The sequence below is a fragment of the Porites lutea genome, chromosome 10 (assembly GCF_958299795.1).
Source record: "Porites lutea chromosome 10, jaPorLute2.1, whole genome shotgun sequence".
In the NCBI taxonomy this organism is placed as follows: Eukaryota; Metazoa; Cnidaria; class Anthozoa; order Scleractinia; family Poritidae; genus Porites; species Porites lutea.
The window spans coordinates 16,057,558-16,075,272 of record NC_133210.1 but is presented as its reverse complement, the minus strand read 5'-3'; the positions used below and the strand labels follow the sequence as shown (position 1 = coordinate 16,075,272).

At 43.0% G+C, this 17,715-nt stretch overlaps 2 protein-coding genes and 1 long non-coding RNA gene across 3 annotated transcripts; all 3 read right to left on the bottom strand.

Annotated features, from left to right (window-relative positions):
* Window positions 1–2,827: 2,827 nt before the first annotated feature.
* Window positions 2,828–5,825, bottom strand: LOC140951216 (uncharacterized). Its single transcript, XR_012167265.1, has 3 exons — window positions 5,712–5,825; window positions 3,922–4,143; window positions 2,828–2,922 (listed from the first exon to the last, which is right to left on the bottom strand). It is a non-coding gene; the product is annotated as an uncharacterized lncRNA (long non-coding RNA).
* A 2,937-nt stretch (window positions 5,826–8,762) lies between these two features.
* LOC140949585 (uncharacterized) lies at window positions 8,763–11,567 on the bottom strand. Its single transcript, XM_073398744.1, has one exon. The coding sequence runs from the start codon at window positions 11,565–11,567 to the stop codon at window positions 8,763–8,765; it is 2,805 nt and encodes a 934-aa protein (XP_073254845.1).
* A 6-nt stretch (window positions 11,568–11,573) lies between these two features.
* On the bottom strand, window positions 11,574–14,372 carry LOC140949584 (uncharacterized). The gene has a single exon (XM_073398742.1). The coding sequence runs from the start codon at window positions 14,370–14,372 to the stop codon at window positions 11,574–11,576; it is 2,799 nt and encodes a 932-aa protein (XP_073254843.1).
* Window positions 14,373–17,715: the final 3,343 nt, after the last annotated feature.

The window sequence follows — 17,715 nt, the reverse complement described above, 5'->3', positions numbered from 1 at the left end:
TATTTACGATACATTGTGATCCGTCAGAAACTGAATTTTCTCAGTGCAAATCGGCTCCTGCTGATAGCATCTGAAACGTTTTTCGACTCATCGGTAGTTCCTTCGTTTCAGGTGAACGAACCGGGCAACTGTGGCGAGATAATAACCGTCGTGTACGAACTCACGAAATGAACTCATGAGATGCTGTTCGCCGATTGGGCACAATAATACAAAGCATTTTTTGTGCCCAATCAGGAGCCAGCATTCTCTTGATTGTTTGGAAATGGTCCGGTGAGAGACGGTACCCAGGGGCTCTTCCGCCCATGCTTAAAAACTTTCGTCGCGCCTTTTAACCCGCCCCGACTGACTGCCCCTGGGTCTCCGAGGATGGCGCAAAAGAAAACAAACATTAAAAAGAGCCTTAAGTCCATGTAAACATTCAACTGGGTATGACGTTTATGGTATGAACGATATTCCATTTTCAATGATGATGTATTGATTTCGGGTTTGCAGTGTTTGAATTTGACATGTCCAAAGGATTAGGATGTCACATATCTCTTATTTATATCCAAATATCATATAAAGGCTAACAAATTTTCGTTTAGTCACTAACCTTATTGAGACCTGGGGCTTCAAACCGTTAAAGCTAAGACATGACCGCCAAACTTATCGACTTAAAATTTATCGGGGAGCATTTTCAAGTCGTCATGACATGTACTTCAACATTGATCTTACCATGGCAACCAAGTTTTAACATCCACGTTTTTCCCAATTCGCATTTTATTGTATGAAAAATAAATAAATAAATAAATGAAAAAAATGACCAAACGACAGATGCTGGGTTTAATTTTCAACAGTGTTTATTATTCTCGAAATTTCACAACTTGAAGATTTCTTTGTTTCCCAAGCATCCATGTATCCACAGATCAAAGGTCATTGACCTCGATTTACTGTATACGGGTCTCAAGTAAAATAGAATACATTATTTAATTCAAAATGGCAGATCTAAGATGGCGGATGGTTCCAATTCCCCCTCCTTCTTTAATAACAAATGACGTCATCATGACATCACTGCTATTGTTAAAGAGTATATTTTATATGTTAGTCAACTTAATAATTCTATCAGACACCTAACAGTTGAGGTATTTTGAGTACTGGTTTATTTGCACTGGTACATGTTCAAGGATTTCATGCACACTTAAAGATAACAACAAAATTGTGCGGTGTACTAAACTGTACTACAGTAAAGTACTGCCCATCCACAGAAACGTCTTTCTATAATACACTAAACGGACCTACAGAGGAAAAGCGAAGGCAAGCGCGAAGCACACGTGGAGCGCGAGACATGCGTGAGGGGGGAAGGCACGCCTTCAACCGTCATGCGTGTTTCACGCTCCACGCCCTCTAAGTGCTCTCTGAAAAACGCTAAAAATACTGCTTGTTCTGCAGGCTACCAGAAACTTTCACAATAACTGACGATCTGGCCTTCTAGGCAGGCGCGAACTTCCAAAACAACAAACAAGCAAATGGCGTCAATGTAAGAACAATACATTCTACTGTGGAGATCATGTTCACTTTCATTTACTTGCTACAGATAGTTTGTATCAGCAATTCCGAGGAGTATCCCGCACGGTTGCGGGGATGTCACTCGGTTTTCCAAATCCTGACCCTATTTCAGACCAGACATACATTTTCCACACCCGTTTTAAGACATGCCCTCTAAGGCGCTGTTTCCACGTGGGGAATAAGACCTTGACGGCAGGAAGATCCTTAGTTCAGTATCCAGTTTACATGCAAAGAGTTGTAGTTATCCCTAGTGCTAGGATCTTCCTAGCTGAGAGGTAGGAAGATCCTTTCATGAGGAAGATCCTAACACCATGTAAACTGCTTTCGCTTGGATTAGATCCTAGTACTAGGGACAAACCAGACAAATATAGCGACGGGTCATTCAGTGGTAATTGAGGAAATAAAGGCCGTTTGGCGTTACTACAAGCTGATTATAGATAGTTTTCATATGACGTCACGGCGCCATATTTGTAAAACTAAACCTCACTAGGTCCTATTACAATTATTAACTACTTAACGACATCTTGATGCAAAAAGAATGCAGGACTATCAATCCATCATGCACCTAGTTTTTCATGATGGTCCCCACTAATTTCTATTGGTGTGGTGGTTCATGCATCCGAACTTTTCATCTTAAGTCATAGCTCCGAGTTCTGTTTGGCGAACTTGATCTCTTTAAATGATAAGTTTATAGCAATGGATCAATACAAAATTCTGAGAAGGTGTCCACCAGCCCCTCCCCTAACCAACATTTTTCCGTAAGTGAGAAATAACTGATAATATTGGTCTAGGGGAGGGGTAGGTACGGAGGGGAATTTCCCAGAATCTTATACTCCATCCAGAGCAGTGATGTTTCACATTAAACAGCTAAGTTTCTTTAAAAATAAGGTTATGTATAGATCAATTTTACTTGTTACCATCCCCCGTAGGGTAACCCCCAGAACAACGTGCTGCCACTGTGACACGGGTGGGGGAAATTGAATTGCTTTACGTGTTCTTGTCTCGGGGGTAAGGGGATGGGGAAATAAAAAACACAACTGTTCAGTGTGTAGTGTTCTAGCGTAAAATCACTTATAAAAACATGGCGCCTGGCTGCGCGGTCTGCGAACTTTTGTGGATGTCTCGAAATCTAAAACAGATGCATTTAAATCGGCGATAGACCCCAAAATGAGAAAAAAATAAAATAAAATAATCATAAAAAAAAGGAAAAAAGGGAAATCTTTGGCAGTGTGACCGGGGGATTGGTAAAAAATAGAATCGGAGCATACGTCAATAATGTCATACCTTATTATGATTCACCACTAGTAAAATGAGAACGACAAGCAGGGGTAAGGTGAGGAAAGATCCTTGGGAGGGTTCCGGTTCAGCTTTACGTGGCTGAGGAAAAAAAAAAAGGATTAAATTTAGAAACATTTTTTAATTCCCCAAAGGCTCAAAACCTAACTTGAGCATACCACTGGAAACAGTCGTCGAAGAGAACAATATCAGTAAAGGCAAGCTGCCTACGTGTACCCCAAATTCCATTGTACCATTTTAACTAATACCACTTGAATAAGTACGTCCAAGAAAGGCCGAACTCGCACAGTTAACCGCAGCAGGATTAGCTCAGTCGGTAGATCGTTTGACTGCAGAGCATGAGGTTGCGGGCTCGATTCCCGGGGTCGAACCAAAACTAACGGTCTTGAAATAGCTGAGAAATGAAGGTACTCCCATTTACTCTGCAAGTGGCTAGACCTTCGCATGGCTTGAAGGACCACGTAAAATGGCGGTCCAGTCTCCAATTGGAGAAGGAAAAACAGGGCGCTCTCCATTCAACCCAAAATTCCGGAAATTTCGGTTGGTACATCAAATGGAACGGATCATTTCGGTTTGGTCCGACCGGAATATTCGAGACCAGCTTTGAGGGCGGTCCACTTTGACTGGTCCGGTTATCTCGGTCGGTAGGACCAAAATGTCCCTTTCCATTTGACAAAATTGTTGTTCCCAGTACCACTCATTTTGCTCTATCCTACTTACAACAAAAATAACCAAAAACGCGGTGGCTTGGGTCGCGTCTGTGCAACCGGAATGTACAGCTCCATTGGGCACGTGGAATTTACGAAATTTCAAACCGTAATTTTTGTTGAATGGAAAGCGCCCACAGTGTCTCTTAATACAACTTTCTTGCTAAATACATTGACACTCAATGAAGTGCATTTTTTCAAGAGTACTGGCATTTTTAGAAGGGATCATTATACACTTTTAGGAAACTGCCCACCTACCCTTCCCCTAAGCCAGCATTTTTCCCTGAGTGAGAAGTATGTGTTAATGTTGGCTTAGGAGAGGGGTAGGTGGGCATTTCCCCAAAAACGTATAATGACCAGTGAACTATCTTACCTGGGGCTCGAAGTTAAACGGAACATGGGCGCGCACTCCTGTAGCAGTGACAGTGGACTCGGGCCGAGTGTACTGGTAGTTCACGGTTGACAGAGACGAAACCAAGCGAACAATGTAAACCATGCCGTCATTTGGGATAGGGGGGAACTGGAAATAACTGGACACACCCACGGGTGTGGTGAACACCGGGGTGTCCGGGTTGTTTTCTGGGGAAAGAGTAACCTAAGGAAAGAAAACAAATATGTGGTCTAGTACCGCCATCCGGGATTTCCCTCTTTCCTTTGTTGCCCGCAATAGTGGGAGTTCATTAGGGAGTGTTCATTATTTATCCTTATAATCATGGGACGGGATGGGGGGGGGGGGGGGAAGAAAAGTTTGAGGTGCTTCCTTGGGGAGGGGGAAATTACAGTTTCCAGATAGTTAGTGGGGGGAGACATGAAAGCTTTCTCATGTCACGTGGACCCAGGTGCTAATATATAGATTCAGCCAGTGCTAAAGTAAAGCTCACTTTAATATACTCATAGTTTACTCAAACAAATAAAAATATAATCGTGTAATGCAAAACGGCGACAGCGACGAAAAAACTTTGCACGTGTAGCACACTTTTTTGTACATTTCTTCAACGTTGTTTTTTCACGACTACAACGTGAAACTTCCTAGTTACAAGTTTTGGCAAAGACATGTCGAATGTCTCCCTGTTCACTTTGTTCTTTTCACTGCCGCTCATTTTCACCTTGGTAGCTGTTAGCATTTCTCATTCTCTCACCGTCGATATAAAATTTTCATGTTTTTCTTCCACCGAAATTCGTCTCCTTTGTTTTTTTACTTTCGCTTGCTTTAGCTATTTCTCTGTTATCAATGTCGGGGGTAGTAACTAAAATTTTGCCAAAAAAAAAAACCTCGGCTATGGCGGCTGTCAATTCATCTTCATATAGATGGGGTGTATAATTGACAGGTTATTATCTAGCGTTACCTCTGTTAAAGGGACAGGGGAAAGGGACACCTTCTCTGGCTCAAGAAAGCCGGGTTTAACCTCCATTCAGAGATCCTTAGCACTCAAAAGTGACTGACCACAAAAAGCGTTGATACGTTTGAGTGTTCACCAGTAACAATGACCTACAGCATTCAGAACATGAACTAGATGTACTGCGCTTGTTGGAATTTAAAGGAACAGGTTCACGGTTCAGCGCATGCTCATCTATCAAAATGCTGTTTTTCTGCCGGGACATGCTGTATCGTCTATGCAAGCAATATGATCATGTCATAATGTTGTCAAAGAACCAATCTGCACACTCCCCTGGCAGTCACTTGCGCTTGATCAACTTAAATAAATAAATATTATATTCAACGTTGGTAGCGTTGGCATGATCCACTAGTTTTGTCTGCGACTTTAGTTCTCCTCCATCCTACTTCAGGTTACTCTAAAATACTGTGAAATACACTCTGAGATCGCTGAGATACATGTGAGCGGGATTATTAACCGATAGAATTAATAACAAATTGAGAAATAGTAATTTAATTAATGAGCATTCGCTTAACCGTGAACCTGTCCCTTAAACACACAATCGCAGGGTTGAGTTTATCATGATTCTTTACACATTATCTGGCTGCATGAAAAAACGACTGCAGCAGATTCCGAGGCAGAATAAAAGAAAAATATTTTTAATGTTGGTTAAGTATCAACAAACCCCAGCCCATCCTCCATTTAGGGGACACTTGCCTTGATTCCGAGGGTGTGCCCTGAACAGAGGTTTCACTGTACAAGGAAATCAGGGTTTAGGCCAACTTACCTTTAGTGTTGAAAGAAATTACCTGTCAGTAACAACATTTCCCGTGATCTCAAACTGATTGACGTGACGAAAAGCGATCATGTTTACATTTCTCAGGTCGGAGGCAGACACCTGCCAAAAAAAAATAAAAGTTTCACGCATTAGTTAGTTTCAGTAGTTAGCCTGAGTGTACAACCGACATCGTCTTCTAAAAAACGTTACATCTTCATGCGTATAAGGTATCGGCGTCTGCTTCACCCTTTTTTCCGCTGAAGGACACGAAACGCCTTCTAAAAAACGCCACATCTTGATAAGTGCTGTCACGTTTTCTTCGAATGGCCTCTAAATGCAGTACTTTGCAAAAACTGAGCCCCCGATCGTTTCGTAGAAAATACTGCACCATCAAAGATGGCGCCCAAACTTACGATTTCATCGCTGACAAAAGCTGGTTATTCTCCATTATGCTAAAAGTTTTAAGTGGATGAGGAGTAATCAGAACACAGGAAAAGTGTATAAAATCATATAAGAATTTTTGGAAAGATTTTGTGGTGGAGCAAAACCTCACTCGTACGAGATTGTAGTCGTCTGGGACGACTGGGCGACTGGGAATATGGATCCCTGTTCAACAAATCAAATTTCCCACGCGGCACGACCGATCAGAAGCACTACCCAGATCTGGATAGTGATACGCCATCGGCTATTTTGTCAGGCTACGTATAAGTTAGAAAAGCAGAAGCATGATGAATTAACAGATTTAAGGGCCCGTTCGATTGACCGTATTTCAGAACAAGAACGCATGGAATAAATACTAAAAAGCACTTGCTTCGGATTTTTTTTTTTGCAAGAAAAAATCTAAAAGACTCATGCAGAGAAATGAAAATGAATACAACATTCCAATCACACAAAAATTTGCGGTCGAAGAGTTTTGTCTAGTTAATCGAACGCACCCTATAAAAGCAAAGTAACACGTGTGTCCTTCAGTTCCCCTGATCAATGAATTGAAAACAATAGAGTAGTTCAAGTAGTTTATAACACTCTACAAGGGTACTATTAACTGTGACCTTGGAAATGAAAGGTACTGAACAGTACTTAAGCGTGATACTTATCGGTATGCCGTACAAACACCCATTACCTGTATGTCGATAAACGACGGCGAGGCGCGTTCAATATGTAGATTACTATCCCCAGTCTTCTCTAGGACTCTATAGATGCAGCCAGGCTGAAAAAAGTAAGATAGTGACATTTAAAACCAGGTTTCGTGTGAACGACTGAAACTGTCACTGGGTGCAAGAAAATGAATCTCTGCCTTTTTACCTTAAATTTTGAGAAGCAATTTCGCCATGACGTGATAACAAGACACCCATAATGGGGGTTTACTAGGCTGCCGCCTGCGCGATGCAGAGGTTTAAAATTCTGGGAAGTATAGACTATGATTGCACTTTTTACCAGCTTTAGTGTATAGCTACTCAAATCCCGTGGAATGGGATAGAGATAAATTATATATACTGTCATTTGAAGTTGTATGATCGTCTAGGTTAAATTAGTCTTGAGTATTCATGAGTAGTTACAAGAGAGAATATAAAATATAAACTAAAATGTAAACTTCATGCAGCAAGGGTGTTTTCGCTGCAAGTCTCTTCGCAAGATATTAGTTTAAGAAATACGTTTCGCTCTTGAGTCGGGGATGTATAGTAACTTATACCACTATAGATAAAAATAGGCAAGTTAGCCTTTTGAAACAAGAAACGATTTGCACTATGTTTAACTGGGGTATTTCCACAGCGCACCAACTCCCCAATCCCTCTGCCCCCAAATATAGCATGACAGTATAAGGACCTGAAAATACTTTATTTAATCGTACTTAATTTATGGATTTGTTGAGAGCTCCCACCCAGGTATAATTATTCTATGATCATTCTGTAACCAGTCTGAGAAAAACAATGCTAATAATAATAATAATAATAATAATAATAATAATAATATTTTTTTTTTTACTGGAAAAGAATCTTTATTACAAAACCTCAATTAAAATCCTATTTACAATCAACCTGCTGTTACAAAAAATCTAATTAATTCATCAAAACACTATCTACAATTCCATCCGTTACAAAAGAAACCCCTCGTCCTTCATCATCATCATCATAATAATAATAATAATAATAATGATAATAATTTGAGGAGGACTCGGACAAAAAATCCGAGTCCCAGATGGGATTTGAACCCACGACCCTCCGTGATCTAGTCGGATGCTCTAACCACTTGAGCTACTGGAGACTCTATGGTGAGCAAGGGCCAATTTGTGGGTCTCGACTGGAACCGCATCACGCGGCTACACAGCCAAGTAATGATAGGCACACAAGAAGTGAAGAACTCACTAACAGCATCGCGCTGTCACCTTAAAGCATATCAAAGATGCGGCCAACCAACCTCCAAAGTGAGTATATTAAAGATGAAACAACAACAACATGATATTAATTTGAGGAGGACTCGGAAAAAAAAATCCCATCTGGGACTCGGATTTTTTTTCCGAGTCCTCCTCAAATTAATATCACGTTGTTGTTGTTTCATCTTTAATAATGATAATAATAATAATGTTTCGCTAGCTGCAATCCACTATGTTCGTTACCGTTCTCAAAGATGCATTACAACGCCTTCGAAACCTAAAGTAGAATTAAAGTACAAATATCACTACGAGAACGCATAAGAGAACGCGTTCGATCCATTGAGTCCTCTCAAATCCACTCTTGCAATCCACTCTCCACTCTTTTCCATTGATCCATTGAGTCCTCTCAAATCCACTCTTGCAATCCACTCTCCACTCTTTTCCACGACGAATCTACTCTTGCAAGTTACAACTCATGTCTTTGAATTAATTACAATTTCGCTTTACTGAAAGGTACGATTTATGAATACTAAATATTAAGGGCTTCAACGAGCACGTGCATATGGAATGTCACGAACTTTCGCACGTATCAGCGAAACACTCCCCCCACAAAACCGCTTGGGGAAGTTTATGTCGTCACCGTTATACTTGCTCTCTCTCCTCTGCGCTCGGACAACTGATATTCCTTCTTACTGCTCAGCGGAGATTCCCTCGGTATCGTCCACTGGAACTAACACGATTAATCTGTGCACAGCTCTCTGCACGGTGACGTAGCCCCTGCCTTCGTATTTGTCGACGGGTTCACCTGGTCTGGGGTTTTTGTATTCCACGTCCACTTTCCTTACTCTGGCATCATCTCCAGGGTAAACCTTGGACACTTTACCGAGCTTCCAGTTACCTCGCACCTGATTTGAATCTTGGATCAGCACTACATCACTTACCCTCACGTTGCGCTTCTTTGTATGCCACTTCTGCTGCACAATCAGACTTGGGAAGAAATCTCTAATCCACTTTCTCCAGAAAGCGTCTACAATCTGCTGAATGAACTCAAAGCGGTGATTTGGGTTTCTCGTCTCTCTAAAGGGACCACTAGGAACCCTAGAGGTGGATCGGCCTAAAAGGAGATCGTTAGGGCACAGGTAAGTCCCATCTTCGGGTGACGTCGGATGCCTACCAATTGGCCTTTCGTTAACTAGGTTTGCTGCCTCATAGCAGACTGTTTGCAACTCAGAGAAGGTCATCACACTCTCACCGACCGCTACCGTAATTGCCTTCTTCACAGACTTCACAAGAGCCTCTGAGGCCCCGTTCTGCCAAGGCGCGTCGGCCGGAACAAATTTCCATTCCATTCCCTTTGTGGCTCCGAACGCGGCCAGCTCATCCCAGTCCCAAGATGCCACAACGTTCTTGAGCTCCTCGTTTGCCGCTGTTAACTGAGTACCATTATCTGAAATCATTTGCGCTGGGTAACCTCTCAGTGACACAAATCGCCTTAAGACCATCAAGAATTTCTCAGTGCTGTAATTAGGCGCCAAATCTACATGGACTGCTCGCGTGCTAAGGCAGTTGAAGATGACGCCATATGCTTTGCCTGTGGTTCGCTTCTGGACTTCACCTCTAATCCTGAAGGGGCCAAATAAATCAACTGCCGTACAATTCCACGCAGGTGCTGGCTTAAGCCTTTCCTGGGGGAGCCGTCCCATCAGTTGCGTCGTAGTCTTCTTGTCCAGCTTCTTGCAAGTTACACAGTTGTATCTAATTGACTTTACTATCCTAGGCAGCCCGATGACCCAGAACCTTGATCTCACTTTGCTTGTCGTAGCAGATACTCCCTGATGGCCTTCTTCGTGTATATGTTTCGCGTACAAGCGGGATAACTCATGCCTAAACGGTAGAAGTGGAACTTCGCGCTGATTGTAGCTCATCTCCAGCCATTTCTCTGCACGTCCTCCTACGACAATTATCCCATCCTCTCGAACTCTTGGACACAGGCGTCTAAATCGTCCACGTTTCATGTCACTTAACATAGTTTCTTGGGCTTGGAGAATCCAGAATCGCTCCGCTTTAGTAACATCCGCCGGCTCAAGGACTCTGGCAGCATTTCTGAAGCTCGGCTTATAATCGGTTCGGAACATGGCAAGCACTCTAGCCGTCACTCTAACCAGCCTCGTATAATCCGAATATCTACTTATGTCAATCCTGACCGCTAGGGAGTCTTTGGGCTTGGTGTTAGCTATCATAACGACCCTAGGTTCCTGTGGAAGCTCTTGTATGGCACAGATCCTACTAATAGGCCACTCAGACTCTGGCAACTTCAAGAAATCTGGACCCTTCTGCCACGCGCTGTTTAAGTCGATTTCGTTTGGCTCCTTGCCTTGAGTGAGCCAGTCGGCTATGTTCTGCTCGCTAACTACCCAGCACCAGTCTTCAGGATTAGTAACGCTTTGAATCTCTCCAATGCGTGTTGCAGCAAACGTGTTGTACCCGTATGACTCCTTTTGGACCATGGCGTGTACTATCTGTGAGTCAACAATGTGCAAGCACGTGGTAAATCGATATCTCGTCTCTCTCTCCAGGAGCTCTTTAAGACGCTTGCTCAGCACGGCTCCGCACAGCTCAATCCGGTCAATGGACATTGCCTTAACTGGCGCGAGTCGGTTCTTAGAGATGGCTAATCTGCTTTCAAACCCTCCACCGTTCAGTGCCCAACGGACGTACGCACACGCACCATAAGCACTATTTGATCCGTCACTGAAGATCACCAGCATTGGGTCACCAACCGCATTTGTGGGCTTAAGGCATCTACCGAACTTGATGTTGTTCATGATAAATAAATCTGAAAAAAATGTATTCCACTCTGCTCTGCATTCGTCTGACACTGGATCGTCCCAGTCAAGCCGCTCCGCTTCACTCATCCACAATTTTCTCATCATGATTTTCGCTCTAACGGTAAATGGACCTGCCAACCCAAGTGGATCATAGATGCTATTGATCTGGGAGAGAATCATTCGCTTTGTCAACTTCGCAGGAAACCTCTCTTCTAGTTGATGGGATTCTATATCCGGCTCGGTATGCAGCTTTCTCTTTCGTCGGGAGAAATTCAACGTCACCTTGAAGCAAAACAGGTCCTCGACGGGTCTCCAACAAACTCCCAAGACTTTCTCTGCGGGTGCATACGTTTCACTGGGTATCTCCTTCTCATTTAGGCTGTCAGAGCTGCCCGAGATGGTCCAGCCTTTAATCTTGAATCCCCCTATGTCGACCAGCTTCTCTATGTTCCGTGTTACGCTTTCGGCTCTCTCCCTATCACCAACACTTTCAATGATGTCGTCCATGTAGGTGTTGTCTCTAATGATTTTGGCCTCTTGAGGGTACTTCTCTTGCGCCATTTCGGCCGTTTTTCTCAATGCTACCGTTGCGATGGTTCCCGACGGTCTATCGCCAAATGAGACTCTCTGTATGACGTACGTGTCTGGCTCTTTCCTGGCGTCCATGTCTCTTCATAGAAACCGATGCGTGTGCTGTTCGAGCTGGGTGGTTCCCACGGAATGGTACATTTTCTTTATATCGCCAATTAACGCCACCTCGTTCTCTCTAAACCTTATCAGCACACCCAGAAGGCTGTTCAGAAGGTCCGGTCCCTTGGCCCAATATTCATTCAACGCGTGACCCATGTATTTGGCACTGGTGTTGAAGACTATTCGTACTGGCGTGGACTTTGAATCCGGACGTACAACTTCATGATGCGAAACATAATGAATGGGCCCATCGTAGGCTTCTAATTCGCTCTTCGTTAGCTTTCGGGCAACGCCCCTGTCTATCATATCTTGTATCTGCTCCTGATATACTCTTGCGTGGTCAGTATTCTTGGCGAGTCTCTTTTCCGTAGACAATAGCATTCCGTATGCGGCCTTTCTATTGTCTGGAAGATCAGCCGGGTCTCTTATCCATGGATATTGAGTCATCCATCTATGCTCAAGATTATTGAAGTGCAGATTTCTCTCAATCAATTGTAGCTCTTTCTCTTCCTTTAGACTGTAATTCTTCGCGCCGAGCGCACATTTTCCACATTTGCAACCCCCACAGCGAGGCGTACACTCCACCCCCAGGTTCTCGATATTGTAGAAGTCTTCGATCTTTACTTCGGCTACGTGGTGCACGAGGGCATTCTGCATTGCGTGATTTGCATCCTTTAACTCCGCGTGAGTGCCGCCGAGGCATCTTCCGAATCGGTTTCTTAGCAACAGCAAATGACCCGATTTTTGTTCTGGTACAGGGTGGTATCCGGCGTATCCATATCCTATTAGCACGTCCACACTTCCGGTTGGTCTTCTTATCTCTTCCAGTGTAACATCCTTAAAAAGATGTACTACGTTATTGACGCTCACACTTTGAATGTCCGCCGTTATTACATCAATACCATAAACTTCGAACGGTACGACTTGCCCCTGAGAGTCGATCAGCGGGAGAAGGTACCTGTTAGACATTATTGTTTCACTCGTGCCTCCAACTTTGACGATAGATATTTCTACTCTCGTGCCGTGTAACATTTCCGCTTTGGCCTTGCTGTTGGTGATGAAACTTAATGATGCTGCATTGTCCCACATAACGTTGGCCCAGCCTTTTCCTGTTCTAACTCTTTGAAGTAGAAGAAGACATGTGTCGCTCAAAGGATCATCGCAAGAACTTGCTGTTACAGAAACGCTGGCTTCCCGATTTTCCTCGTGTAATGTTCTGTGATGCGTCCTTGTGCAACCATTTTCACCACAAGCTTTCCTGCTTCTGCAATCACGTAGACGATGTCCAATCTTCAAACAGGACCAGCATGCACCCCTTTCTCTAAGCATGTCCATTCGCTCACCACGAGTCTTGGATAAGTATAACTGGCATTCATCGGTTCCGTGGCTGGCACTATTGTGAAACAGGCACGCACTGCTACTCTTGCTTTCAAAAGGCTGCTGCTTGTTTTCTTTAAGATCTTCAGCCACTGCATCAGCACAATGAACAGACTGTTGGCCCGCTTGACTTCCGGGACTTCCGGACGCTCGCAGATCTGATAAATCATACTCGATTGCCCTTTTCTGGTTGAGCAAAAACTTGAGGAGGCCTGGAAATTTGTTTTTCTTATCGACGCTACTCGAGTCTGAGCTGACGAGCCTCGCCCACTCTCTTCTAATATCAGCTGGTAGCCTTTTTTCAATTATGCTTACGGAGCTTGTGGTTGTTATCTCTTTCTCTAGTCCGAGCCTCAACAAGTCTCGATAACCACTTTCAATAACTTCGACAAACTCGACGAATCTCTTATCTTCTCCCTCTTTTATGGCTTTAACTCGCTGTATGCTATTGATAATCACATCTGTTATCTTGGCTGGATCACCATACTTCTCGTCCAAGCGTCGCCACATTTCATCAATGTCATCGTCGACCCCCCTCACGACCGCCAGTGGCCCCTCGCAGAGGCAGGAACGTAAAGTGTAAGGCGCAGTGCTGCTGTTTAAACTTCGCATAACTTGAATTTCAAAGTCTTTTCTAAACCTCGGGTACTCTCTCAGCTCTCCGCTAAACCGGGGCATCTTTATTTTTTCAAGGCGAAGGTTAGTAGCTTTCGCTTCAAGATTTTTCAGGCCCACTTCCACCTTTGTTTGATTGGCAATGACTGATTCAATCCTGTCCACAACTTGATTGTATCGTTTCTGCACGACCAAAATCCATCCCACCTCAGTCGAGGCCTCTTCTCTGCTCAAAAATTCCAAATATTTGTCATTCGCCACTTTGCAACCAGCTAACGAAGCTTCTAACGCCTGCTGAACTTTCCTGAGAGCAGGAACTACATCCTTGTCGGCTTCGCACGCTTCCAGCAATTTAAAGGCGTCCTCTAACAGCGCTCTAAAAACTGCTTCCTCCGTGTCTCGCTTTATGAAAGCTTGATCGATTAACTTTTGAATTTTTTCGTAGTCTTTTTTAGCCGCCTCTTGCTGACTGAGTACCTGTTTCTCTACCATCGCCTTAGCCGCCTTTGAGCCGATGTATTCAACCTGTTTCTCCATAGCTTCGCTAAATGAACTCTGTAACTCTGCTATCCACGTTTCGCTTTCTTCTACTTCGCTATCCTTTAAAAATGTTGTGTACATATCATGCTTGGCTTCCACATTTCTCCATGCCTCGTTCAGCTGCTCGAAGTTCACTCCCACTATTTCTGATCCTTTGTCCTCCTCGATTGACTTCGTTAACTCAGCTAGTTTTCTTGTAAATCGTCCTTTCGCAGCGCGTCTCTGGTTTTTGGCGTCTTGATCAGCCATCATTGATGTCACGCTTCGGGTTTCGAATGTTTCGCTAGCTGCAATCCACTATGTTCGTTACCGTTCTCAAAGATGCATTACAACGCCTTCGAAACCTAAAGTAGAATTAAAGTACAAATATCACTACGAGAACGCATAAATAAAATAATATAACGAATGTCAGATCAATGTTCCTCGATAGGTACCCGGTAGCATTTGTGTCCTGCAGCCGCGAATGTTCGATCCATTGAGTCCTCTCAAATCCACTCTTGCAATCCACTCTCCACTCTTTTCCACGACGAATCTACTCTTGCAAGTTACAACTCATGTCTTTGAATTAATTACAATTTCGCTTTACTGAAAGGTACGATTTATGAATACTAAATATTAAGGGCTTCAACGAGCACGTGCATATGGAATGTCACGAACTTTCGCACGTATCAGCGAAACAAATAATAATAATAATAATAATAATAATAATAAAACCATTTCAGTTTGTTGAAGTAAACACTTGGTCTTCCTTTCAGGAGGGGGCGAGTAAGGGGAGGTGCTTAGCTGAATTGCGCTAACAGACTATTAAAAAAAAAGTTCAATCATTTTGACTGTACTGACCTGAAGGCCTCGTAACCGATATTGTCCCTCGTCGTCTGATACTGTTTCTTCTTGAAACGATTCACAGCTTTCCAGTCCAATGGCCTGGTTAATACAAGAAAACAAAACGCAAAAAATTGCACAAAAGAACAAAAAGTCTGTTTTTTACTGACCAAATTAATAAAACATCAACAAACCTCGACAGCTATGCCTTTTTCCGGTTCGCCGTTTAGCGATGACACAAAACCAAAGCAGCTAAGAGGAGAAAAGACAGTCACGATGTTAGTAAAAAAAAGTAATTTCACATCCTGAAAGATCATAGACCGCGGCATGGCTGAACTGCATAGCGTAAGGTCACGGGTTCGATGTCCGAGACCGGTACAACACTCACAAAAACGGTGCAAACTGCTAGGCCTTTGCGCGGTTCGGATGGCCACGTGGAAATGGCGGTCCCGTTTCTAGTGGACACAAAATCAGTGTCCTCTTAGTACTTTTGTGCTAATATCACTAACATTTAAATAAAGTAGAGGTTCTTCACCGACATTTGCCGCAAATGCTTGAATTTCTTCAAAGGGGGGCTATATTAAAGCTGGACGATAATTCCATAAATAATAGTCTTTGTTAATTCAAAAGATAAAAAATACATATCTAATGCTACAAAACTTTCAATTTTGAACTAAGTTACATTGTAATAATTCCAGAGCTACATTATATTTTTTTTGAAAAAATCGACAAGTTATTCAGTAACTCATTTACAAAATATAAATTACAAAGCTACCATCTTGGACAGAAAAATGGGACAGCAAACCCTCACCTCCCAAGACAAGGATGAAGCCGCGCAAAAGCCAAAAAGCGCCAATTTCCCATCGATGATTTTGGGGAGAGGTTGCGGGGTGGGGGGGAGGGCAGGTATAAATTTGCCCAAGATTGTAGGTCATATTTAAGGATTAGGCGATTAAAATAGTTGTTCTTTACCCGATCCGTGCTACTCACAATTGTACGTCCCTTCTCCCGCCCCCAATAACCCCTCCACACCTGCCATCTATTACAGCAGCTATATAACTCGTGACTGCGAGTTAGAATATAATAACCGTACCTTGTCCTCCCCTCTATTTCACTCCCTTCCACTCAAACTCCTTATTAATGCTAACTTTTAGAAACAAATTATGAAGCTTCTTGAAGCGGCGCAAAGTGAGTATGGGTGTGTCTATTTGTGTGCCCGAAACAGCTCAAAAGCCCAAATGCAACAACTCAACAGTCCGATTTTCTTTCACAATTATTTCGTATCCCAATAGCTTACCTAAAGGCGACGCGTTTTCCTTTCACTTGCAACTGAACGGTGGAGCCTTCACCCACATCAATCACCTAACAGAAGAGTACAACCAAACATAAGAAACGCCTACACGTTTAATGCTTCTTAAAACTGGCCGGTCAATAAAATTCATACTTGACTCCGGGGCAGAGGGGAATGAGGAGACAAAAGAAATGAATTACCGTAAAATTCCGAAAATAAGCCCCTGGGCTTATATTTTTCAAAGGCCCTTTTTGAGGGGCCTATTTTTGGAGGGGCTTATATTCGGAGGGGCTTATCTACGGAGGGAAATTTGCGTTTCAAAATTTGACTCCCAAAGCACAAACTCAGCCAAAACGCTAAAAATCTTCAAGGTTTACTCAAGTCTGGGCTTATAAAAGATAACGTCACAGTTTTTCAATGACCATGAAATTCAGAGTCCGGGTAGTTAGTTAATCAATTGTGGCCCTGAAAAAATTTGAAGGAAAAAAAACTACGAATTTTTAAGAAAATGCTTTTTTCGTGAGAAGGACTCTTAAACGCCAACAAACGTCAACAAATAGCGAAAACTATAATTTCTATATGTTTGCTTTGCTCTAAATCGCGCGCAATTACAACGCCCTAAAGCGTTTTGCTGACTTGCAAGAACCCATCTGTTATAACGATGCACAAAATAAAAGGATGAATCTCATAGTTTATTACATATAATTGTGTAAAGATTGCTTATCATTTTTGCATAAATTCTGACCTAAATTTGGAAACCGCTGAATTTCTCGAATTGGGTCTTTGCGATTTTGGTGAAACTCTGTTCAGCGCAAGGCACTAATGCGCACTATGTGTAGCCGAGAGATTTTCACGAAAAAATGCCGGCAACGGCAGATTTTCGACTCAGACCTCAAAGGGGCGTGGCATTATAACCACGTGACATTTACTCCGATCGCCAAAAATTTTATGTTATATTATAGATTGATCTATATGTTATCCATTCTATGTGTTATACTTGCGGTAAAAGTAAAGGTGGGGAAACCAGAGAGCTTCAAAGTAGGATGGTACCCCCCCAAAAAAACTGGGTCCAGTCACCTTAAAGATAACAACAAAATTGTGCGGTGAACTAAACTGCACTACAGCAAAGTACTGCCCAGTATTTTTAAGATTTCATCCACAGAAACGTCTTGCTACAATACACTTAACAGAACTACAGGGGAAAAGCGAAGGAAAGCGCGAAGCACACGTGGAGCGCGAGACACGCGGGATGGAGGAGGGCGCGCCTTCAACCGTCATGTGAGTCTCTCGCTCCACGCCCTCTAAGTGCTCTCTGAAAAACGCTAAAAATAGCGCTTGTTCTGCAGGCTACCAAAAACTTTCACAATAACTGACGATCTGGCCTTCTACGCAGGCGCGAACTTCCAAAAAACAAACAAATAAATGGCCTCAATGCAAGAACAATACTAATAACCGCTTTGGTTGTTCATTCTACTGGGG

What these genes read in the sequence shown, in the direction of transcription:
- LOC140949585 (XM_073398744.1), bottom strand. Translation starts at nt 11,567, where the DNA reads ATGGACGCCAGGAAAGAGCCAGACACGTACGTCATACAGAGAGTCTCA.
- LOC140949584 (XM_073398742.1), bottom strand. Translation starts at nt 14,372, where the DNA reads ATGGCTGATCAAGACGCCAAAAACCAGAGACGCGCTGCGAAAGGACGA.